General features: G+C 35.8%; 1 protein-coding gene across 1 annotated transcript in view; it reads left to right on the plus strand.

The window, feature by feature from the left end:
- The window catches only part of LOC150077013 (uncharacterized), a 35778-nt gene extending 13725 nt beyond the window's left edge, over positions 1-22053 (plus strand). Inside the window, exons 2-6 of the mRNA XM_090385757.1 lie at positions 7369-7501; positions 13323-13424; positions 17169-17247; positions 19539-19656; positions 21914-22053. Coding sequence (XP_090241883.1) covers positions 7369-7501; positions 13323-13424; positions 17169-17247; positions 19539-19656; positions 21914-22053 — 572 coding nt within the window. The remainder of the gene's footprint in view (positions 1-7368; positions 7502-13322; positions 13425-17168; positions 17248-19538; positions 19657-21913) is intronic.
- The last annotated feature ends 5165 nt before the right edge of the window (positions 22054-27218 follow it).

Genomic DNA, 27218 nt, shown 5'->3' on the forward strand with positions numbered 1-27218 from the left:
CAGTGCCTCCATTAATTTTCCGGGAATAGAAGTTAAACTAACAGGTCTATAATTACTTGTGTTGCCCTTTGATCCTCCTTTGTGAATTGGGGTCACATTTGCACATCTCCAGTCCATGGGTACTTCCCCTGAGTCCAAGGAAGCTCTCATAATTATGGCTAAGGGTTTGCTTACTTCCTTTGCTCCCTCCTTTAATATAACCGGATAGATCCCATCCACCCCAGGTGCCTTTCTTGTATTTATCTTCAACAATTTCTCCTCCACTTTACTCTCAGTTATTACAAGATTCTCTAGCTTACTGCCAGAGTTGAATACACCTCTGGCATTCCCCTCGCTGAAAAACTCCTCATGTGTGAATGTCAATGCAAAATATTCATTTAGTTTGTTAGCTACCTGAGCAGGATCATCAACAGTTGACCCATCGATAACAATTGGACCAATCTGATTCATCCCCTTCCTTCTAGAGTTTACAAAGATTTCTCGTTATCTGCCTAACCTCCTTTGTAACTTGGTTACAGATCAACTTGTATCTATCATAGGCTTCTGTGTCATGTGTTAATTTGTATGTATCCCATGCATTTTTCTTCTCTGCCATATGTCTCATTGGTTCATCTGACATCCACTTAGGCCTATACCTTGAACAATATTTCTTAGTTGGTATGTAAAGCCTAGTAGCTTCCAAGATAAGTTCTTTGAATGCTTCCCATTTTGAATTTGCTGTTGGTAACATCATCAGTTGGTCCCACTGTATAGAATTTAAATACTGTCTCAGTCCATCATAGTCCATTATAGTCGCCTTTACAAAAGCAATAACCCTTCCCTTTACCCCTAATGGTAGTTACCTCTTTGAGTAAATCCCACTTCAGCACACTGTGATCACTGCCACCTAGTGGTTCATTTACCTGCAGATTCTTAATGCATGAAGAATCACTACTGATAATCAAATCAAGAATATTACTCCCTCTAGTTGCCTCCCGAACATGCTGATGTAGAAAACAATCATCCAATAAATCCACAAAAGCCTTGCTAGTGTGTGAGTGACCAGCCCCCAAATTCCAGTCAATATCTGGGAAATTAAAATCCCCCATTATAAGACTTTCTGATTTACTGGCCCACTCAATTTCCCTGTACAATTTCTTATTATACTCATCAGAGTCATTAGGCCTATAGCACACTCCTACTCTCAGTTTTGATCTCCCAATGCTTATGTCACACCAAACTGACTCGACACTGCACTGTCCAGCAATGTCGACTGGCTTCACTCCCTTGGATTTTATGTATTTCTTAACTAATAGCATAACCCCTCCTTCCTTCCTATCCTGTCTACCCCTTCTGTAGACATTGTACTCCCCAAATTTCAGTTCTGCATTCCTTATATCTGTGTGACACCACGTCTCTGAAATCCCCACAATATCTGCCTTTGATGTTTTGAGCAATACCTCAAATTCATCAAATTTATTTACTAAACTCCTAGCATTGGTGTACACGCAAGTATACATGCACCTGTTTCTATTCTTAGCTACCCTAACAGAACCCATGTGTTTACTTGTACCGCAATGACTCACAGCAGTCTCTGAAATATCCTGCATCTTGTTTTTCAGGTTTCTGCTCATTCCAATAGAAGCAGTGCAAGAATCTCTTTCACCTCTGCCAGTGGCTACTGTTAATCTATTAGTCTTTGTCCCCCCCCCAAGCTAGCAGTTTTCTGACCCACCTAACACTGCCTCGATAGCATCAGCAAATATTCTTGCACCCTTTCTATTTAAGTGTATCCCATCCTTGTAGAAGCAGTCTCTGCTGTTAACAAGTACAGACCAGGCTGAAAAAAATTCTACCCCTTGAGCCTTGCACAATCTTTCCAGGGCCGAATTGATCGACAAGGCTCTCATCATATACTCCCTACTATCGTGTCTGGGCAGAATTGCAGACACTTTCAAATTCAATCCTAATTCACAGCTTTTTTTCAACAGTGACCTGTACTTGTTAAGTAATTCCGCCGTCTCCTACTCTTAATATCATTAGTGCCAATGTGTACAACTATATCACCTTTTGTGCCCTTAAAAGATGATATCTGCTATTTTACAAAAGAGAAGCTGGATATTTTTGTCACACAATCTTTACTGGAGGCTAATTAATTTAGCATTATGAGAAGAAATGTCTCTGGCCTTTCCAATTCAGATTGACTCAATCCCAGGTCAAAAAAAAAAAAAATAAAGCTGCATTTGCTGCTGGTCAGAAAAACCAACAGCAAACGAAAGTGTTAATAATGCACAAGCAATGCTTATGTAAAATGTCAGGCTAATCTGGCTGTTTGTTACTCTCGTCCAGCACATTTTACTTCAGCAATAATTTGCTTTCTGTTTTTATAGCAAACGACAATGGCAAAAGTGAATGCTTTTTTGAACTAGAGACTGAATCACTAAGTTAAACAGTTTGGTAGTAATGCATTATTTAGTAATGGTACAATGTTATTTTTAAAATGAAACTAAATTGGTTAAATTCAATAAGAACTTTGGTTTATTATCTAACATTTTCAAAATTCTACATGCAAAGCAATTTCACAGAAGGCTGGAGACTCTTGCATTCCTCTGTGGAAATTGGAAAACATCTCTGAAAGTATTTTTTTGGAAAAATATACAAATTAGCACATCCCAAGTGGTGTACATTAAGAAAAAATATCTGGATATTTCTTGTGCTCATGTTTTGTAGGTGAAAAGGGATGAAGTTTCTAGAAAAATATTTGGATTTCCATTGATGAGACAATGAATGCTCTGGTAAGGTATATTGCTAACATTGCCATTGGGACTAAGGTGGCCAATAAACCCTCAAAACTGTGTTTACTTATGAATTAGTTTGTTTATGCATGCACACACATTATTTCTACTACCAAGGTAGTTTTAATGCATCGTTTAAATCATATCTCATATTGTGAATACCTTCACAATGAGTTGCCATGGTATTGCACTACCTCGAAGAAGTAACACTTTACCTCTGGAGAAGACTGTTGTTACTTATACTTATCTTTGCGAATATCACCACCCAGACGGCACCGTTTCGAAGCTTATTGGCCTCTCATCAGCTGGCAGACAGATACCCCATTGTTGCAATAGTGACAACCCAGTTATAGGCGCCTCCGTAGCCAGGTGGGAAGGAGCAGCAGTGCATAGCACACGCTTCTTGATTAGACCGGGGTTCTTTAGCCCGTCGCCACCAAATATGGAGGATGCGGAAAGGTCAGGGAATGACCACCGCATATCCCGGAGCAATATGGCCTTAGTTGCTAATGCTCCTAAAAACCAAACAACAAAACCAAACAAACAACAACCCAGTTATGAAGTATAACTCCACAATATGAGAGATGCCTGATGGTGTGCATGGTTTAATTTAAAAGATATTTCTTGGCTAAATGCCTAAGAAGTATGAAGGAGTTTGTTTATGCATGGGTAATGCACACACATAATTTCTACTACCATGGTAGTTTTAATTCATCATTCTAATCATATCTTATATTGTGAATGCCTTCACAATGAGTTGCCATGATATTGCACTACCTAGAATAAGTAATGCTTCACCTATGGAGAACTATTGTTACTTATTTTTGGCGAATACCTCCAATGAGAAGCCAATAAGCTTCGAAACGGTGCTATCTGGGTGGTGGTATCCACCAAGAATAAGTAACAATAGCCTTCTTCAAAAGTGAAGCATTATGTATTCGAGATAGTGCAATACCATTGCAACTCATTGTGAAGGTATTCATAATTAAGATATGATTAAAATGATGCATTAAAACTATCGTGGTAGTAAAAATTGTGTGCATTACCTATGCATAAACGAACTCCTTCATACTTCTTAGGCATTTAGCCAAGAAAATACTTGTATTTACCTTATGTCTGAAATACCTGAAAAGGCAATCAGCTCAACTTTTTACAAATGCTCTTTCTGTGCCTTAGCTTGATGGAGTTACACATGTTCCATTGTTCCCAACCAATGCAGCTTTTTACATGAAGAAAGCAGCAAAAGCTCTTAAAATTCTTTCCCCTTTGTTTAGTATGTGCACTGTCCAGAGTTGCAGAGGAAGCTTGCCTTAAGGTAAGGCGAGCGAGGCTATTGCTTGAGTCCCACATTCCAGTTAATAAAAAAAGGATGGAATCCAACTGCAAAATACACAAAAGAAAAAAAATCAAATAGATAAAGAGAACTGCATTTCATTGCTAGTCCAGCTTACAGCACATTCAGAAATAAAATATGTTTCATAAAGGAAATGTTTTTTTTGCCATGAAGAAAGCAGTAAAGGCTCTTAAAATTCTATAAATTGTTTACTAATATTTATATTGCTCTCAGAATTCTCACTTTTCCTCTCAATATACTATGTAGATAAAGTTTTTTTTCAATTTACATATAGTCAATGATGCTTCAAAAAAAAATTAACCATTTGGATGTTTTGTCAGCAAACTGGGCTATAGTGAATTACAGCCAATTTTGCATTAGGCAAAGCTTACAAGATGTGTTTATAAGTTTAGAATATTAACTATGATTATGCAGATTTATATTTTCTAGTTAGCATTAGCATTAGTAGAAGCATATGATGCAAGAAAGCAAGCTTATACAGCATCAGCCAAAAATAAAAAAATTTCACCCATCCATTCGCTCCAAAAGTTTGTCCAGTTCTTCTTGAATTTATTTAACCTACGAACTTCCACAACGGCTGATGGAAGTTTGTTCCAGTAATCAACCACTCACTGGCTAAAGGCAAATTTCTGCACATCTATTCTGCTGTTTTTCCTCAATTTGAATTTATGCACCTTCAGGTACATAATCTGAGTGAGAGGAAGAATCCCATCAGCACTGAGCTTGCTCAAACCATTCAAGGTCTTATACACCTAAATCAGATCACCACACAGGTGCCTAATCTCCAGATGGTGCAATTTGCAGAATTTAAGCTTTTCTTCATAAGAGTAACCCTTTGTTTCCCTCTCCAGACAGTAAGGGCATTGCTTTGTTTAAAACGTAATAGTGTGTTTTTGTCTCCCTAAATTATTCCTAGTTTTTCAATCTGCACAACATACAAACCAGCCCATGAAAATGTGCTTTTACAGATATAACATGATATGGTGCAATATAGTCCAAGTCACTGATGTGCCTAAAAATCAACAACAATAACTGTCTGTTTTCTGCTAACCAAAACCAAATGATAACAAATATCTTCCCCTTTTCATTAAGAATGCTGTAATAGTATTTTGTAATAGTTTGAATAGTATATGTAATACTATTATTAATGTTATTATATATTAATAATAACCTTAAAATAAAAGCATAAATGCATTTTCTTGAGTTTTAGAATCAATTATTTTTCCTGTTTGCCTGCCTTTTTGCAGATTTTTAGTTGCATAAACATCTGGGCTTTAGTGATAACCATTGGTGTGTAATCCGATGGAATAGGGAGAGCAGCTGCGCCGGGGTCCTGATCTTAAAAGGGGGCAAGAGAAAAGTAAGAAAGTTACATAAAAAATTACATTACACCAGGGGCCCAAGCTTGTGACTATATGCCGCTAAGATAACACTTAATGAGAGCTAATTTGCTGAAGTAATTTTAACATTTACTAGGGGCTTTGCCTCCTGCTCACTCACCCCCCTTTGCACGCTTTTCTACATAAAATGTAGAGGTATGACAGGGTAAATCAAATCTTTTCTATGTAAAAGACACACCTGTCGAAACGCACTGATCGATATCTAATCTAATATATAAAAGTAAATGGAAAGTATAAGAAAAAACTATAAAAAGGAAAATTGTGTGAATATTAAGTGAATAAAAGTTATTATTAATTGCATATTTTATCTTAGCCTCTTCACCGGACAGACTGATGGCTATGCAGGCCCTCAGGGGCCTCATGGTTATCCAAGCTGACACCATGCTGTAGCTTTTCATAGCTGGCATGATGTGGGATGCCGACACTGGCCATTAGGGTAACCCCCAGGCTAGTGTGGGACAGAACTGCAAAAAGCACGCTCCAACATAGGAATTTCTTTCCCTATGTTCTTTTATTCCTACCACCTGGGATGGTTGAGTTTCTTTCCCACAATCCCCTTCCCCTACCCCCTTTTTCCTGGTGGCTCACCCCCACCTTGTGGGGGTGAGCCACCAGGACCAAGGTGGGTGTCCTGTACCAGGGGGTCCCCTTACTGTCTCCCTTTTTAAATCAGGTGAGTGCCTCAACACTGCTCCCTGTGTTCTCTGCCCCTTTTATCCCACCCTCTTGCTATCTCCCCATTATCTCCTTTCCAATAAATTTTTTTTTTTTTTTTGGGGCTCTCCTTGGATGTCTAGGCTACCGCAAGGTTCACCCCGCCAGAGCTTTCGTCTTGCCTAATGTGTCCTGGCCCACCTCTCCATGGCGGTGACAGAAACTGGGTTTGTTAGTGGCTCTCCACAGGCTAATTGGCCAGAGGAACAACACAACCCACACTTCACAAATATAATACTTTACAAAACACACACTAGCTTACACCTTGGCCTTATGCAGAGTATTGTATTCTACACAGAGTAAAAACACGGAGTTGGAGGACACCCCGGTGCCGCCAGACAAAACAAGACTATGTTACTGTGATCGACATCTAATCAGGAAATGACCTATGTAATTATTTAACTGTGTATTTGTAGTGCTCGGCATTTTCAAGGTCAAATAAATATCACTATGTTATTTACCTGCATTCACATAGGTTACATAGGAAAAGGCCTTTTGCTTCAGGTTCCCATAATGCACGAGGAATATTGTTACATCCGAAAGAGCAGGACTAAAACATTTAACTAAACTAAAACCTGCAGGATTCATTTAACTAATTAAACTACAAACTATTCAAATATTTAAAATATTTACTTTGTACAAATATACAATATTCATTAATATACAAAAAATGTTACAATAGAACATCAAATGTTAGACAGCGAAGCACATGCATGAGGTTGGTGAACGTTATGTTCAGTTATCAATAATTAATTGCATTTGTAGTAACGTAATTGCCTCGCCCTCTTCTCCGATTGGCTCGAATAAATATCACTAGGAAGAAAACTTTTTTAATGTATAAAGAGATAACCTATTACATATTTTATATATGATTTGTAATTGACTAAGTATGCAATTTGTGCACATAACTATAAAAAATTCCATATCACACCCTTATCCAGAATGTAATCTCCCATTATATCATTATTTCTGTGGGAACATGTTTTCACTTGTAGCCCCTTTTGTAGGAACATAATTTGCTACTCACTATTGATCTTAGATTATCATGTCTCTTAATTAATATATCATATTAATGTTGAATTAAGCAAGATAGTTACATTGATATATTATTTAAAATTTTTTTTAGTATCTGCTACAATCTTGCCACAGACTTGCATTTTTCCAAGATCTAGTATTGCTTTCATGGTTAGTTCGATTCATGATGTAGCAGAAGAAGGAAGGAACAAGAAATTAGAATTGAAAGAATCTTTATATGAAAGGTATATGGTTCAGAAATGGAAAATTTTTCCACTCACCTTACAGAACATAAATTTGTTAATCTGCTTGTTTATATATATATATATAATAAAATTTTATAATAAAAATTTGTTTATATACAGTGGCAGACAAAAAAACTGCATCACTTGTGAGTTTTGCAAATAATGTGTTTTGCGATGCATTGTGGGTTGCAGAAATGTTCAAAATGCATTTGTTAGATGGAATATATATATCTGTGAATGAAATCCAATAAAAATACTCCATCTGATATACCTAATTGCCATAAATATTGTCTCAAAGGGTAAAATGCATAATTAATGGAAATATGAGAAATCATGCAAATGGCAATCATGACAACCAAACATACATTTTATTGCATTTACATTATGTACTGTAAATCAGCAAAATAAGTCCTCAATATTTTGTTGTTCCTCCTCGAGCACCCTTACAATGCCCTCCTGCAGCTGAATCTTACTTGTCGGCTTCTTCTGAGCAGTTTTAGATGACATTATGTACCAGCAATTTTCAATAGGGTTAAAATCTGGACTGTTGCCAGGCCAGTCCAACACTGTAATGTCAGCATTTTTGAGGTATGACTGCACCTTAAGGTAGAAAAACAAGGAAAACATTGGTATAAGTATGTTTTAAGCCTTATGAGACAAGAAGACAAACTCGTCATTAAATCTAAATAGCATAAAACTTACCAATTTTGCTGTGTGGCAAGATGCTGAGTCCTGTTGAAAAATGCAGTTTTGGATGTCTGTGTGGTGATCCCTAATAACGGGTTTCAGGCACTCCTCCAAGACAGCAGTGTAGGTTTCTGCATTCACTATTCCATTAATAAACTTAATTTGCCCCACCCCTTTGCTTGTTATGCATCCCCAGACCATCTGGGGAACTTTACAGTCTGTGTTATGCAGTCAGGATGAAGGTATAGCCGTTTCAAATATTGATCTTGTGAAAGCATAGTCACTCTCTTACAGCCTGATCCAGGTCTTCTCTTCACATCACCTGTTTCACGCTTTAATTTCAGCACCCAGGATACTGTTGACTGGTGGCAGCCTATTTTATTATCAGCGATAGCACACGAGACATAGCAACAGCTACACTTTTTTTTCTTGGTGTCAACTGAACATATGGAGCCATGCTTACACCTCCGCAAAACAGGGCACTAATGAGTGTATACCCTTCCAATGCCATATTTATAGAAATGGCTGATGCAGTACCTTGCAATTATTATCTGATGCAATAGAAGCATTACCTGATGCAATACCTTTGCTTTGGGACAAACAAAATGACTGTAATCTTATATGTTTCACTACAAAGGTTACTTTTTTTAAGGTGATGCAGTTTTTTTGTCCGTTACTGTATATATAAAGAGTGTTTCAATTAAAATGCACCAGGATCTATTTTTAAGTTAAGGATATTTATCTTCTGGACCATTTTTGTTATATATGGGCTGAAATTTTAGACTTTGATGTTTAAATTGGACTGTGTATTACTGTTTAGATTTCACAATTTCTAAATTTATATTTTGCCTAATCAACTGCTTTTTTCTTATTGGGAAAGTTGTTTCCTGTCCTTGGTTTAGTCTAAAAACATCATCACTGTACTTTCAAAATGATATAAACCATTTTATTTGTAGGAAAAAACAAACAAATGTAATGGTTCTATGTGATGGTTATTTTTCGATAGGTGCATTTAGCTGTGCCGAACAGCTGGCTGTACAAGGGCGGTTATGTATCATGTCTCCTCTTGCAAATAATGACAAAACTAAACAGAATTCATAAGAATTATTTTTAAAAAAAATTCTGGGATGGAAAGCAGCAATTTTACGAAATAGAAGTTTAAGAGAAAAAAACAAATGAACAATAATAAATTCATTATCAGGAATTTAAAAAAAAAGGCAGATAAATGAAACAGGAATGGATATTTCAGTGCTTAACTTTGTGATTTTATTATTATTATTATTATTAGCTATATGGTGCAAGGAAGCCTGAGGCTTATGCTGCACCAGCCAAGAAAAAAAATTTTTGAATTACCCTGAGAGAGAGAGAGAGAGTGAGTGTGTGTGTGTGTGTTTATATATATATATATATATATATATATAGAAGGGGAATCAGGACCAGACAGTAAGGTAACAATTTAACTAAAATCAACAATGGCAGAGTCAAATAATTTTTATCTTATGAACAAAACAGCAGTACACGTCATGCAAATAATTTATCACATTCTGCATTATTTATAGGAAAAATGGCACATGAAGTAATAACTTGAATGATATAAGTTTTGAAAGCAAGTGTAAACCACAGTACAAAATAAACAGCCACCATCTGATTTAAATGTGGGAGTTGTTTTAAAGTTTCATGATTTTCTATTCTTGTTGGTCCACTACTGTGAATGACAAATACCTTGCAGTACAGAATTTTATGCAATAGGGACATGAATTGGCTCTTCAATTGGGCAGAAAAATTCAGAATATCTGCCATGCCCCAGAAGCATATTTCATGCTTCTGGAATGTGGCAGAAGCATGAAATTTACATCTCACAGTGTTGGCTGAGCCATGTAAACTGACTGAAGAGGGCAACATAATTCATTAGAAGTACAACTTCTTAGTGTTTTTTCACATGCCCATTTGCAAAATCTTGTGAAAGCATATTTTCCATAAATGATTTATGCGAGATGGTATTACTGTATGAAGAATGTGGCCAAAATGCTAGAACAGGGGTTGGCAACTTTTTTGAGTGAAGAGCCATTTTTGATCTAATTAAAAAAAAAAAAAAAAAAGGAATCCGAAGAGCCACACCTCAGCTCAAACTGGGGGGAGGTGTTTTATTTAAAAAATATATTTTTTGAAATATTATTTATTAATACTGAAAAAACATAACAAACATCCAATTAGGTACGAATTAATATGACCTTTGCTGCTGAACTTCTTGAGCGAGTCTCTCAACATCAGGCGAGTATGTCGTATTTTCATCTTTAAACATGCTGAGAGAGACTCTCATTGTTCAGATGATTTCTTGATTTATTTTTAATATAGTTCATGCTCGAAAATATTTGCTATATGTCACTTGTCATACATGTGGCTAAAAGTTAAAGAGCCACAGTTACATGTTCAAAGAGCTGCATGCGGCTTGTGAACCGCAGGTTGCCAACCCTTGTGCTAGAGCAACAGCAAGATTATTTTCCAAGGGACGTCTTCAGTGGCTGCAAATATCACATACTACAATTATGTGTATTGTGAATCGCTTTATGATAACTAGAAGCATCATGCATAAAAAAAGGATACAAATGTGTACAGAATTTGAAAATGTTCATGAAGAAGATATTTTGACTTACTTCCTGTCACATCCGACTAGCAGTGTCAAGAAAGCTTCGTCTATATGGTATCAGTCGCATATTGATTTGGAGGATATGTCAAAGGAACAAACTGCATCCCTGTCATCTCTTTTTACAACAAGGTTTAATAAAGGTGTTGACAAGGTAGAAGAAAACTTAGTTTCCTAAGCAACGTCTTGTGGAGTGACAATTTCTAAAGGTGACACTTAAGATAGCACAATTCTCACTGTTGAGGTCCTATCCATCATATTGACAGATCATCAGGAGAAATGATCTGTCAATATGTTGTGTGGCATATGGAGAGATGAAGTTGTCAGCCCAGATTTCTTGACAGAGTGCTGATGACTAAGATGAAATATTATGGATTTCACTGGTTAAAAAAAAAAAAGAGCTGCCTCCGTAGCCAGGTAGGAAGGAGCAGCAGTGCGTAGCACATGCTTCTTGATTAGACCGGGGTTCGAGCCCGGCACCACCAAATACAGAGGATGTGGAAAGGTCAGGGAATGACCACCGCATATTCCCGAAGCAATATGGCTTTAGTTGCTAATGCTCCTAAAAACCAAATAACAAATAACTAGTTAAAAAGTTTGTTAACATCAAAACCCGACAACATATTTAGAATACAGTGTATGGGATATGGGGGAGATGTATCTGGGATGCCATTCTTCCATTCTCATTCCTTTAGACTCCTTTTGGGCTTTCGTTAAAGCGAAGCGTACCAAACACCCACAAGTAATTCAGACTATCTCAAAAGAGAATACATAACGTATGTTCTGAAATTAAGAGCATTATTCTAAAGAGTATTCGTTCTAATTTAATATGTAAGTTACAAACTTGTATTGTGGTTAAGGGAGAGCATATTGAGTTTATGAAAAACATTTAAAGCATATATGGTGCCCTTTTGAAATTATGCTGACTAGTCTCTCACATAATCAATGTAGAATGCTGGAAATTATTTGTGGGTGTGTATCTGCTTTTTTGTTATAAGATTAAAATTATTTGACTCTACCATTGTTAATTTTAGTTACAATTACCTTTCATTTGAGGAAATAATAGCAGTAATTATACTGCTATTATTTCTACTATTTAAGTAGATGTGTTGAAGTTACTGATAACTAATCTTTGATAACAAACAGCAAAAATTGCAAAGTTGAGCACTGAAATATAATGTCCGTTTCATTTATTCCTTTTTAAATTCCTGCTAATAAATTTATCATTGCTCATTTTTTCCCCATAAACTTCTATTTCATGAAACTGCTGCATTCTACCCGAGAGTTTTTTTTTTAATAATTTTTTTTTAATGTTATTTGTTTTGTCATTATTTGCAAGTGGAGACACGACACATAACTGCCCTTGTACAGCCAGCTGTTCGGCACAGCTAAATGCACTTATTAAAAAACAATCATCACATACAACTGTTATGTTTTGTTTCTTTTTTTTTTTCTTAAAATAAAATGGTTTGTGTTTATTTTAGAAGTATATCGATGATGTTATTAGACTAAACCAAGAACAGGGAACAACTTTCCCATTGAGAAAAAAGCAGTTGATTAGATGAAATTTAAATTTAGAAATTGTAAAATGTAAACTGTAATACTTAGTCCAATTTAAACATCAAATTGAAAAATTTCAGCCCAAATATGAAAAAAAAGGTTCACCTTGGTGCATTTTAATTGAAACACCCCTATATATATAAATATGTACATGTCCCCCACAGTAATTTTTCAAATTCCACTGAATTGTTATACTAGAAGATACTTCACTTTCCATTAATTTTTAGTGTTGCTATAATTCACTTCTTTATTCTTTTATAGTTATTGAGAATTCAGAAAGATTTCTTAGTAATTGAGAATTTGGTGGAATTTTTTATTAATTGAGGGTGTGTTAGGGTTGTTTTAGAATTCTGATGTATCTTCAATTACTAGAAAACATCATTCTTAGCATTGCTATAATTCATTTCTTTATTCTTTAGCACTCTTATATGAATATATTGTTGCAAAGTTTCTTTCATTTAGCTTTTCCTTTGTAAACAGAAAAGTGATAATTTCATTCAGTAATACAGTATTCATACTACTGTGATGTGTATTCATCTGTAGGTGTTCAGCAAGGCTTTTAACTTTAAAAAATTGAGACTCGTCATCAGAAGACCCTGTAAAATCTGACAGTCTTTCTTTCATTTTCAGCATTACTATAATTAATTTATTTTTTAGCTGAAATTTTTTGCAGCACTTTGTGGCTATAAAGTTTAATTCCAGGATCAAGCTTACTCTGGCAAATAGAAAAAGCCGTCATTGCATATGTCATATTTTGACAGTTAGAACTATTTCTCTGGCTTTCCTGTATAGCTTCCAAAAAGGCATTTAGCTTTTCAAAACTGAGAATCACCAGTAACAGATCCTGGAAATATGAATGTTATTTCAAAGTCAAATGCAAAAAGAAGTATAATAGTTGATTATTTATTTATTTTTTAATTGTTTTTTCAGGTTAAACCAATTTCTGTGTCGCCATGGTCATGCATACCTTGTTATTATATCTGCTATGTGGGGGACTCGAGAAATTGCACTAATTAATATCTTACAGCAAAAGTAAGTTAGCCAAATATGTATTAATACAGAATTAATATTATAAAAGTGAAAATCCAAGCAGAGAAAAACTGACAACCCATCAGTAATGTCAGTAGCACACTTTAGTAGAAGTTTTTAAATGCCTCAGGTCACACTGTAGTGGCAGTTTATCCAAACTGACCATCGATCAATTCAACCATTTAACTAAATTAAGCAACATTCTGCTATCAATTTGTTTATTTGTAATTTATTAATTGGAAATAAAGAAGCAGGAATGTAAGAATTGTGTGGATTTGAATTTATTTTTTATTTAAAAAAATTGCTACTGTAAATTTAGTAATAGTAATAGCCATATAGTGCAAGGAAGCCACAGGCTTTTGATGCACTGGCCAAAAAAAAAATAAGTAGATATGAAAATACAAATTATTTGCTTCCTTCCTCACATAGATAACTATTCAGTTGACCTTTGAATTTATTCAAACTGTCAGCCACAAATACCTACAAAGGCAACCTGTTCCAGCCAACAACTACTCGCTGGCTAAAGGAAAACTTCCTACAATCTAATTTAAACCTCAACCCCTGTAATTTGAACTTATGGAATTTTTAATAACAGTGAGAATTCCACCTTCATTCATTTTACCTCTGAGAGCCTCATAAACCTCAATCAAGTCACCTGTGAGGTGCCTGGTTGCCAAGCTCTGTAGCCAGTAGCATAGCTACCCTTTTTCGGGCCCGGAGGCAAAGAACATGTTCGGGACCCCTACTTAATTAATGAAAATTGCAAAAACAGGAGACAGTCAAAGACTCCAGGCCCGGAGACAATTGCCTTGCCTGCCTACATGGTAGCTACGCCACTATCTGTAGCCCACATAATTGGAGTCTTTCCTCATACAGTCATCCTTCTGCTGATTTTACCATTCGAGTTGCCTACCTTTGGACCCTTTCAAGAAGCTCAACGTCTTTTTTTCAGGTGAGGTCTCCATACTTGAACACACTATTCCAGTGGCATGCAAACTTATTTTACTCACGACCCCCTTTATTAAATATAAAATTTATGCAACCCCTCAATGTAAACTCAATAATGGCCAAATTTTTAGAGAAGTAAAATGCATTTTATAAATTATGTAGCAGAAAATTTTATTTTCTACTCATATGGTCTACTACATCATTTCTACTACATACATTTTATTTTTTACAATGTGGTCACAAAGGAACTGGATGCAAAAAATAATTTTGATATATACTTGGATTTCAGGAAAGCTTTTGATACTGTTGCACATAAAAGACTGCAGTACAAATTGTAGCAGTGTAGCATTAAGGCAAGTTTCTGCTATGGATAAAGGGATGGTTGAGTGGAAAAAGACATAGTGGTAATCAATGGACATTGCTCTTCATGGACTGATGTTATTAGTGGAGTCCCCCAGGGTTTGGTGTTGGGCCCATTGTTGTTTTCTATATTTATCAACAATATTGATGAAGGCACATCAGGCTTAATGTCCAAGTTTGCAGATGATAATACATAGGTTGGCAGGGTGGTTAATGACAGTAATGACAGAATGCTACTGCAACAGGTTCTAGAAAAGTTAGGCAGATGGGCTGAGAAATGGCAATTGAAGTTGACATTAAGAAATGCATGCAAAGCAAAGGAAAATGAAAAAGACCTGGGGGTAATTGTGCAGTCAGATATAAATTTCTCTGAGCAGTGCAGAAAGGCTGACAGGACAGTGCATTGAGTTTTGTCAATGATATATAGGAATTTTGCTAGCAGGCATAAGGAAGTGATTATCCCATTGTATAAGGCAATGGTCAGGCCACATCTTAAATACTGCATACAGGTCTGGAGGCCTCATTTTAGGATGTAGAACTGCTGGAACAAATACAAAGAAGGGCTACAAGATTGTAAGCAGAACAAAGGGGGCGCTCTAATCAAGAAAGGCTTCAGTTCTGCAAATTGCACTGTCTGAAGATTCGGCACCTGCGAGGTGATCTGATTGATGTGTTTAAAGCTTTGAATGGATTGAGCAAGATCAATGCTGATGGGATTCTTCCTCCTGCTTAGACCACATGCGAGATGACACAGATTCAAATTGAGGAAGGATGGTTGCAGAATACATGTACTGAAGTTTACCTTTAGCCAGTGGGGGAGGGGGGTTGATTGCTGGAACAAACTTCCATCTGTTGTTGTGGAAGTTGATAGCTTAAATAAATTAAAAAAAAAAAACTTCCCATTTCACCTATTCATTCACTCCAATAGTTTGTTGTGAATGGATAGGTGAAATGGGGGCGCCTCCGTAGCCAGGTGGGAAGGAGCAGCAGTGTGTAACACACGCTTCTTGATTAGACCGGGGTTCGAGCCCGTCACCACCAAATACGGAGGATGCGGAAAGGTCAGGGAATGACCACCGCATATTCTCGGAACAATATGGCCTTAGTTGCTAATGCTCCTAAAAACCAAATAACAACAATAACAAGGTGAAACAAGGCACAGTTAGTAAGGATTTTGGACTAAGGATGAATATGGCTAAAACAAAAGTAATGATGAACAAATATGCCACGGAAAGGGAAATAATGATTGAAGGAGCAGTAATTGAAAAGGTGGAGTCATATACTTATCTGGGACAAGTTATTAGCTGTAATAATGATAAATGGCTGGAAGTCAAGAGAAGAATAAATTTTGGATGGATAGCATTCAGGAAATATAGTCACATACTGAAGAGCAATATCCCAGTTTGTCTGAAACTTAAAATAATGAATCAATGTATACTCCCCACCATGACTTATGGAAGTGAAACTTGGGCACTCACCAAAAGAATGGAAGAGAAGCTGAGAACTACACAGCGAAGAATGGAACGAATTATATTGGGAATCAGACTGTTAGATAAGAAGAGAAATACATGGATTAGGCAGCAAACTCAAGTAAAGGACATTCTTATCAAAACTAAAGAACTAAAATGGTCTTGGGCAGGACAAATAGCTCGAAGACATGATGACAGATGGACTAAGAAAATAACAGAATGGTACCCAAGAGGAGCTAGAAGAAAACCTGGAAGACAAAGGCAGGGATGGATAGATGAAATTCATGAGTTTTTGGGTAGTAAATGGATGGCCAGTGCTCAAAACAGAAGGAACTGGAAAGTTGCTGGAGAGGCCTTCATCCTGCAGTGGATTGAAAATGGCCGATGATGATGATGATGAAGGTGAAGTGGGAGGGGTTTTTTGGCTGATGCTATGAGCTTGCTTTCTTGCCTCATTTTTTACTGCTAATGCTAAAGCTAATTATTTCAGAAGACTTGTTCACCATGATCTCCTGATCTGAGTATTTCAGATTATCAGATTATTTCCTATTGAGTTATCTTAAGTATTCACTTGAGAACTTAATATTACCAACCTTAAAATGGAATAGTTTCTGTGATCTTCCAGAAAGTATACCTGATATTTTCAGGAGTGATTTCAGAAGGTTAGTAGAAGCAGTTCTAATGATAGTTTATAAGTATTTCTGCTAATATGTGTTACTGAATGGATGGATATTTATAATGGGCACTTTCACCTACCTCTAATTTTCTGTGTTGCACAAGTTTTAAAGCTAATTTTTACAAATGTTCTAAATCTTGCATATGCGCTATATGCAATAAAAGCTTGAGTTTCCTGATGTTTGATACACCTTGTATTATTTATATTTGATATTTAGTTCTTCCCCATCCCTTTGTTTTGCATATAATGATATGTAATTTCTTTGAATAATTCATTTAAATTATACAATTTCAGGTTGTGGGAGAAGACATGCAAGGTTATTTTGGCCTTATCAGAAGAGGAAGCAGCAGGTTATATTTCTTCACTTGCTAAGGTTATTTTATTTTAATATTTATATTTTTATTAATTTTAAATATTAGTTATCCATAAATGAGTGCATTTTGATATTCTTTTGTTTGCTTAGACTCAAGATAACCAATATCTAATATGAGGTGGTCAAGTATTTACTTTCACCTAGAAATATTTGAGTTAGGGATTTTATATTATATATATGTACTACTAAGTTTCATAAGTTAATGTATATTTGTTTTTTTAGATCCACCAGTTATTGAACTAGAGTCATGAATTCAGCAAGAGGTGGTAACTAATATTTGTTTAAAATATTAGTTATCCATAAATGAATGCATTTTAAAATCTTTTGTTTGCTTAGACTCAAGATAACTGATATCTAATATGAGGGGTGGTCAAGTACTAGGTGGATAAGGTTGAGGTCCAATCTGTTATAAAATTCGTCATTTGCAAAGATTGCCCATCATATGAGATTGTGAAAAATTAAAAAAGACAGTTCGTGCACGCGTGTGTGTGTGTGTGTGTGTGTGTGTGTAGTGACACAAGAGAAGGAAAGGAAGACCCATCTCAGCCACAGACCTGACCAGTATGGCTAAAGTGGAACAGCTAATGCTTGAAGACAGTGTGCCTATAAATTTTATAGCAAATGAAGTGAACATTAGCCTTAGGTCTGCTTGCACCACAATGCACAAGTTCCTGCACATGTCTAAGGTGGCAGCCTGATGGGTTCAGAGATTGTTGATCCCTCCTCAAAAGCTTCACAGGAAAGAGTGTTTTGAACAATTGTTGGACATTTGTAGAGAGAATATTGGTGATTTCTTTGACTGAATTGTGATGTTGGATGAATGCTGAGTACATCATTATGACCCAGAAACAAAAGAGATGAGCAAACAGTAGAAACATTCTTCATCAACTCATCCAAAAAAAGCCACAGCTCATTTGTCGGCGCCTCCGTAGCCAGGTGGGAAGGAGCAGCAGTGCGTAGCACATGCTTCTTGATTAGACCGGGGTTCGAGCCCGTCACCACCAAATACGGAGGATGCGGAAAGGTCAGGGAATGACCACCGCATATCCCGGAGCAATATGGCCTTAGTTGCTAATGCTCCTAAAATCCAAATAACAACAACAACAACAGCTCATTTGTCTCCCAACAAGGTCATGTTGTCAGTCTCTTGGGACTCGAAGGATATCATCCTTACAAATTATCTCCAAAAAGGCAACAGTATCATTTGGTAACACTACAGAGACTGCCTTAGAAAGTCAAGAGAGGTTAACACATTGAAGAGACATGGAAAGCTGTCCAAAGGTGCCCACCTCCTAGCCAACAGTGCTCCTTGCTATAAGACTGCTCTCACAGTGAACTTTGCAATCAGGTGTAACTTCAAAAATCTGCAGAACCCACCTTATTCTGACCTCTCACCTTCGGACTTCTTCCTCTTTCCTAAAATGAAGTAACAGTTACAGGGCTACAGATTTCAGACCGATGAGGAGGTAATTAATGAAGTGGAAGCCTAGTGTTCTCTCAAAGTGAGGAGTTATATTCAAGAGGCCTGATGGAGCTTATCTGCAGATGAGAGAAATATATAGCTTTAAAAAGTAGCTACATAGAAAGATGAAATTTCCAGCCAAGTTTCAAATCCTTAACTCAAATATGTCTAGGTGAAGGTAAATATTTATTTTGTCACTCCTCCATATCAACTTCTAAGAAAATATTGTAATTTCAAATGAATTCAGCAAACATAACAAAACGAATTTACAGTGTGTAAATTCATTTGCCATGGCACCTCCGTAGCCAGGTGGGCAGGAGCAGTAGTGCGTAGCACATGCTTCTTGATTAGACCAGGGTTCGAGCCCGAGACCACTAAATACGGAGGTTGCGGAAGGTCAGGGAATGACCACCACGTATCCCCAGCCCGGATAAAGGGTGAGGGTTGGCGTCAGGAAGGGCATCCAGCCGTAAAAATTGCATGCCAAAACAATAAAAAAAAACGCTGACCCCCACATATATAGGTGCCTTCGTAGCCAGGTGGGCAGGAGCAGCAATGCGTAGCACATGCTTCTTGATTAGACCGGGGTTTGAGCCCGTGACCACCAAATATGGAGGATGTGGAAAGGTCAGGGAATGAACACCGCATATCCCCGGAGCAATATGGCCTTAGTTGCTAATGCTCTTAAAAACCAAATAACATAACAAACCCATATATATAATGGGAAAAGGCAAAGGACAAAAAAAAAAAAAACTAAAATAGCTAACTAAATAAATAAATATTTATGTTTAGCAACAAATTTATAAAGATGTATTTGTTGTTCTATAAGGTAACAACGCCATCAGCAAAGAAGACTGTTCAAGGCCGCATAGAAACTATAATAAAATCTGCACTGTCTGAAGAATGCATCATTCAGGCACTGTGTGTTGCTGGAATTAGTTCAAGAGGTATGCATTCAGTCTTTAACCTTATTTAGTATTGTTTTATAGGTGGTTGTAGTCATTCATTTACTTAAACCAAACTTGTATAATTTTTTTATGAATAGATTACATTTGTTTTTTATTATACATATAAACTGCGAAATATATTGTGACTAGATAAACACTGTTCTGATGGTGATGATTATAGTTCAGTTAATCAATTTGCATTATCATATTCATACATTTGCACAATAAATATTGTTCATTATAACAAGTTATGGTCAGATGCTGGGTAATTGTTTACACTGTTGAGTGTCTCCAGTCACTCAAAGGTATAATTGATTTCTTTTGGATGGTCTAGAATCCATTGGGGAAAATCAGTTCCAAATTCCATTTACAGATTTTAGAAATTTGATCTAAAATGATAAAATAGACACAAAGATTGAAACTATGGTTGTTCTGCTAAAGTGCGTATTTAATACGTGGTAAAATGTAATATAAATTAATTAAATTAAATAATATAAAAACTAATTTAATTTATCTGGTGATTAATTAATTTAGTGGTAAAATATGAAATAAATTTCTGTGGCCAGAAAAGTTTACAATTTGAAATACTTGGGACAAAAGGAGAAGGTGATAACAAATCTATCAAAAATACTTCTGGTGCCCACGGGACCTAAAAATTTGTTATTGCAGATACTTTTTATTATTATCATTAGTGGCATATGATGCAAGGAAGCAAGCTTATAAAGCATCAGCCAAAAAAAAAAAAAAAAAAATCCCATCCCACGTCACTTGTCCACCCCTTTCAATAATTTGTCTGGTTGTTCCTTGAGTTTATTCAAACTATCCACCTTCACAACACTAGACTGAAGGTTTTTCCAACAGTCAACCACCTGCTGGCTGAAGGAAAACCTCCTCACATCTATCTTGAAACCATCCTTCAATTTAAATTTATGCTCTCTCATGTGTGTAATCTGAGCAAGAGGAAGAATGCCATCAGCATTAAGCTTGCTCAATCCATTCAAAGTCTTAAACACCTTGATCAGATCACCTCGCAGGTGCCTAGTCTCAAGGCACTGCAGTTTTCAGAAGTGAAGCCTTTCTTGGTAAGACCACCCTTTCATTCCCTTCACCAATCTCATTACCCTTCTCTGAATCCATTCCAGCACATCTACATTCTTCCTAAAATGAGGCCTCCAGATCTGTTTGCAATATGCAGCCTAACCATTGCCTTATACAGTGGGATAATCACTTCCTTGTCCCTGCTAGCAAAGTTCCTGTATATCATACACAAAAAATCCATGAACTGTCCTGGCAACATGTCTGTCTACACTGCTCAAAGAATTGCATATCTGACTGCAAAATTACCCTCAGTCTTTTTCATTTTCCACTTCCTTGAGTGTAGTAACACATGATACTTTAAGTTGGGATTTCTGCTACCCATATGCAGTACCTTGCATTTATCAAAGTACTGTATATGGGTAGCAGTAATCTCAGATTGTCTGTGAAATCTTTGCATCTAATAGCCATACACCAATGAATAACCTCCCCATCTCTGAATTTTGATTGTCGTTTTCTTCCCATCTTAGAACAACTGCATACATCTGCAACGTGGGCCTTGTATATCAGGAGCATCTGAGGACTCCATAGCTGTACTGCGATGTCAGCCAGTCACTCCTATTCTCAGATTGATGCATTTTATTGCAGTAATTTCTAATATTTTAGCAAGTGTATATGTGTGTATATATATATATATAATGTGTTCCTGGAAAGTGTAGTGATTTTGCTTCACTCATTTTTGAGAGGTCTGGAGTTATAATCCTGGCAGTGACTAAAAGAATTTTATAGATTTTAGTTAAGACTGTCTAAGGCAGAGGATGTGTAGTGTTTTTTTTTTTTTTTTTTCCCATGAGCTACTCCAAATTTTTAGCCAGCACGATATTCAGATTAACCTGTGAACACAAACTTTTATAGATGAAATGCACGTTACTCATTTTAAAACTAGTCACCCAGTATGAGGGGAGAGAGAGAAGATAGGGAAGTTGACAACAGAAGAGAAATAAAAATTGTTTCCCTATTCACAACTGCAGTTGTAATAAAATGGTTGGATGAGCATATCTAATAAATTTCTAACCTTTGTTTATTCCTACTTTAGAGACCATTTTCACATTACTGTTAAGAAATTTGTTAGAAACTGATAGTTACAAGGATTTTTTGAAAATTTTTAGCTTGAATTTACATTACTAATTTTCTTGTTAATGCATATTCTCAATTTTTATAGAGAGTACCTATGTTTTGGATGGTCTGAAAAACTTGGCTGGGGTAGTAACTGCTTCAAAAGAACAAATTTTGGACTGTGGCTTAGATAAAGATAGTGCTGAAGCCCTCCATCAATTCTTTAACAAGAATGATTTTTATTGAAAAAGTGAGTCATTTCTTACCTATATCTAGAGAGATTTCATTCAGATATTTTATTATATTTCATTTTAACCTATTTGTTTAGAAAACAGAAACAGAAAACATTTTTTTTTTCTAAGTTTTCTCTCTCTTGCCTCAAGAGAGCTGTATTCTTTGGGGACCATTCACTAATTATGTAACACAAAGTGGGGAGAGATGAGATAAAATGTTACCATGCATTATTAAGTGGGGAAAGTCACACAAATATTAGATATTGGGTATTTTTTATAAAAAATAAATGTGACTTAAATTGTATTTTTGCTTCCAGGTTCAGGAATCCCACAAAGTAATTTCATTCTCTTTAGCACTCTTAGGATAAAATATCATTCTGCATATATGCTTAAAGAAAGCCAGTAACCCCCCCCCTCCTCTCAAAAGCACACTTTTAGCTTCCTTCACTTGGATATATATAGAAATTAAAGGGCATTTTTAAACAAATTTTTTTATTAATTTGGAATTATATAACATTTTTCATAATATTTTTTCTGGATCAATTCAGAACCTAAAAACAATGATAGAAAGTTTATATAAACACATTCCCAATTCTGAATAATTATAGACTATGGTTATTTAAATTTTAAAAAATTACTATGAAATTTTCTGTGGCAAAAAATGATAAAATAATAAATAAGAATAAGCAGCTAAATACTTAGTAATTATTCTTATTTATTTTTGATTTTTTAAATAATTTTTTATCATTGAAAACTCTATAGGCACTGTATGGTGCTGCATGAAAGTGGCACAAAATTAGGCACATATGAAGACACCGATATCCTCAGACATGATACATATGGGGTGTTGAGAATCATAGTGGTATAAGTCAGTAATTTTATATATATGAGTGTTCCCGCCTTCTCTAGGTGTCCACTGTTTAGTTTCATATCAAAGTAAGTCAGAGTTGCAGTTCTAACCAAGATATGTCAGCACTTATTTTGAATAGTTAACAATATAAGCAAAAGGTTTAGAATCATAGTGAAGTAAGTCTTACACCATTCTGTTCCTAAACAGCTTATATGATGGAGGTTATGTTTCAAGTTTGTATTGTTTAGCAAGGTGTCTTTTCATATTTCATATAGCAAGATGTCTTTTAAGTTGAAATCTAAAAAATTTAAGATTTCAACTAAAAAATTAAAAACTAAAACTACAAAATTTAAGTTGAAAACTAAATCTAAAACTAAAAATCCTCAATAAATGGAGGATTTTAAGTTGTCTTTTAAGTTGAAATCTTGAGAAATGGAGCACCTCAAGAGGCCAACCAAGTAGAAGAAGAAGCATTCCAGGAAACTTCCTTCAGACCTAGAAAATGTAAAAGGAAAGAGTCAAAAAGAGCCGTAGCCAGAAGACTTCACAATTCAGGTCAGGCGATGTGAATTCAAAAAGAACACAAGTTGAGTGTAAGCGGTTTGAAAACTTAGATTTGGTTGTAAAAAATATGCATAGAGTTCTTAACAGAAGAGGAAAGGAGAAAGCAATGTGATAATTTTATATCTATGGCCGATTTTTTATGACAGAATGTATATTTATGCAATCTTATACATCATGAACCTATAAAGCAAAGGTGGCCTTGGAATGGCAGTTAGGGAGGAAAGCAATGTACAAATATGTCTTACATTCATAAAGAAACCACAGTACATGTTTGTAAAAAATTCTGCTACAAATTCTTTCTTGATACTTTTGTTGTATCTGATGGAAGAGTGACAAGAGCTTTAGAAAAAATAAAGAAGGGGAAGTCTGCAGGAGAAGATTTAAAGGGTAAACATGTAGCGGCACAAAAGATAATTGACAAACAAAAACAGTTACTTAAGGGTCACATTAATATTTTCCCAGCATTTCAATGTCATTACACTCGAAAAAGATAATCTGAACAGGAAGTTCCTTAGCCCTGACTCGAACATAAGAAAAATATATGTATTTTATTGTGAATGGTGTGAGCAAAGAGAGACAAACCTCTCAAAGAGTATTACTATAGATATGGCTTCAACACAGAATTTAACTTACATTTTCACTTTCCTGGAAAGGACCCTTCAAGGCCTGTGGCAAGTATAAACAGTCGATTGATGTAGAAAAGGACAGGTGATTTGGAGGGGCAACATGTTATGCATTTGACAAAAGCAGAGAATGCAAGGAATCAACTAAAAGGCTGATGGGAAAAGGCCTGAGGAAATTCTGACATTTATACAATCATGATAGATTTATAAAAAGCCCTGCCATTCCCAAAATTAACTGCTTCTGAGGCCTACTATTGGTGGAATATGTACTGCTATAATTTAGGTTTGCATGACGTCACAAATAACCTTGGCTACATGTACGTTTTGGATGAGACCATTGCATCCAGAGGTTCACAAGAGATTGCTTCTCACCTGACTAAGCATATTAAGTTGAACAAAAAAAAAAAGCATGTGATGATATACAGCGACACATGCACGGGCCAAAATCAGAACATCAAGGTATCCTTATCGTTAATGAAACTGATTCAAGCAACTTCATTTGAAGTCACAGAATTCATGGTTTCTGGCTGCTGTTACCTTCCAAATGACTCAGACTTTGGGCTGATTGAGCAAGCTGGAAAAAACAAGATTATCTGTGTTCCGGATTGATGGTATAATACTATGAAGTCTGCCAGAAGACACAACAGGTTTATGGTTGTAAAGATGCAACAAGATTACTTTTTTGAAAACAGAAGCTCTTGAAAAAGGCATAACAAAACGGAAGAAGAATGTTGAAGGCAAAAATGTAAACTGGTTGAAAATACAATGGCTCCATTATAAAAAAGGAAAACCCATCATGATTTTCTACAAGTGTACATTGGATGAAGTATCCCTTTCAGGGAACTGAATGCCAAACCCAATAAGGAGGATCGACCTAAGAGCTTGAAAAGTACTGAACAAGAAGAGTTGTCTGATGGTCCCAGAGTGTTGAACTTTCTAAAGAAAAGAGACATACTATACATTCTCAAATATATCCCTCCAGTTCACCATGCCTTCTTTAAAGGTATTAGAAGCTCAAAAAAGTTGATGGTCTAGGTCAGTTATCAGACCACGAGGAAGAAGAAGATGAAACACAAACAGTAGTTTGTTTGTGGTGACATTTTATGATTATCGAATTAGTGAGGATGACTTTAATTTCATTTTTTTAAAAAATGAGAACATCAACAAAGAGCAACTATAATTTTTTTATTTATTTTGCGACCATCTTTTACATTATAATTAAATTTATTATATTCATCTTAGCTTTTTTATGATCATTCTGCAACAACTAAGACAATCTTAACTATTTTGACAAAAAATTCCCAATGTGCCTATTGCTTTGGTTTTTTAAAATTGTTAGTGTACTTTCTACAGGAAAAAAAATATAATCTCTTCTGTATGAAATCATAGTTTTGATTGCACAATCATATCCTTACAATCCATTCCACAATTACAATCCATTCCTTACATTCCACAATCATATCATGTCTTTAAAAAGTAATTTACCATTTTAAAATAGATAAACTACTTAGAAACATAATGGTGTAAGTCAATTATATAAACACTGCTGTCCAAAAAATTGAATATTAACAAAAATTGTCAAGTTCATGTAATTTAAAGTTTTTTTTTAACCTCCATGTGTATTTTAATGAATTTAATGAATTGTCCCTTCCCTTTACCCCTGCTGGTAGTTACATCTTTAAGTAAATCCTATGTCAGTACACTGTGATCACTGCCCCTAGTGGTTCCTTTTTCTGCAAATTCTTTATGCATGAATAATCACTGATGATAATCAGATCAAGACTCCCTTTGGTTGTCTCTCAAACATGCTGCTGTGGAAAACAATCATCCAATAAATCCACAAAAGTCTTGCTAGTGTGCTAGTAACCAACACACAAGTTCTGGCCAATATCTGGGAAGTTAAAATCCCCCATTGTAAGACATTCTGATTTACTGGCCCACTCTATTTCTCTGTATAGTTGTTTGTGGTACTTATCGGAGCCATTAGACCTACACACACAATGCTACTCTCATTTTTGCTTTCCCGGTGCTTATGTCACACCAAACTGGCTCAACGTTGCACTGTCCACCCATGTAAACTGGATGTGCTGCCTTAGCTTTTGTGTTTCTTAACTAGCAGCATAACTCCTCCTCCCTTCCTGTCCTTTCTGTACACATTGTACTCCCTAAATTCCAATTCTGCATTCCTATCTGGGTGACACCACATCTCTGATATCCCAACAATATCTGCCTTTGTTGTCTTGACCAGCACCTGAAATCCATCAAATTTATTTACTATACTCCTAGCATTGGTGTACATGCAAGTATACATCCACCTGTTCTTACTCTTAGTTACTTTAACACAGCCCACATATTCACTTGTTCCATGATGACTCCCAGCATTTCTTGAAATCCCCAGCACCTTGCTTTCCAGACTGCTGCTCATTCCAATAGAAGCAATGCAAGAATCACTTTCACCTGCCTGCAGGTACTGTTAATCTTTTAGTTTGTGAATCCCCCTCCAAGCTGGCAGTTTTCCGACCCACCTAATACTGCCTCGATAGCATCAGCAAATATTCTTGATTTAAAGTGTATCCCCTCTCTGTAGAAGCAGTCTCTCCTGTTAACAAACAGAGACCATGCTGAGAAAAATTCTACCCCGCAAGCCTTGTACAATCTGTCCAGGGTTGATTGACAGTGCTCTCATCATATACTGCAGAAATGCAGATACTTTCAAATTTAACGCTAACTCGCAACTTTTTTTTAACATTGATCTTTACTTGTTAAGTCCACAGATCTCGTACTCTTAATGTCATTAGTGCCAACGTGTACAAAAATATCATCTTTGTGCTCTTAAAAGATGATATCTACTCTACAACATCATAAACTTTTGCCCCTGGCAGACATACCGTGGTCCTATTCCATCTCTCCTTTTTGCATAATATATTTCCCATTTCCCTGACAGTAGGTTGAACAAAAACAAGAATCCATTGATTGAGCTGTATTTGTTAAAATCGGGCATTTTCCCTTTGTGTATTTACAAATGTTTTCTTTGTATTTCAAATATGTCATTTTGTATTTTAATTATTTCCACATCAAGTTCTGCCTAATTTACATCAAATAAATGTGAAATTTGAATTGAAATATTTGTTACATTTAAAT

The sequence above is a fragment of the Mastigoproctus giganteus genome, chromosome 12, assembly GCF_048544385.1.
Source record: "Mastigoproctus giganteus isolate SK-2022 chromosome 12, ASM4854438v1, whole genome shotgun sequence".
NCBI lineage: Eukaryota > Metazoa > Arthropoda > Arachnida > Uropygi > Thelyphonidae > Mastigoproctus > Mastigoproctus giganteus.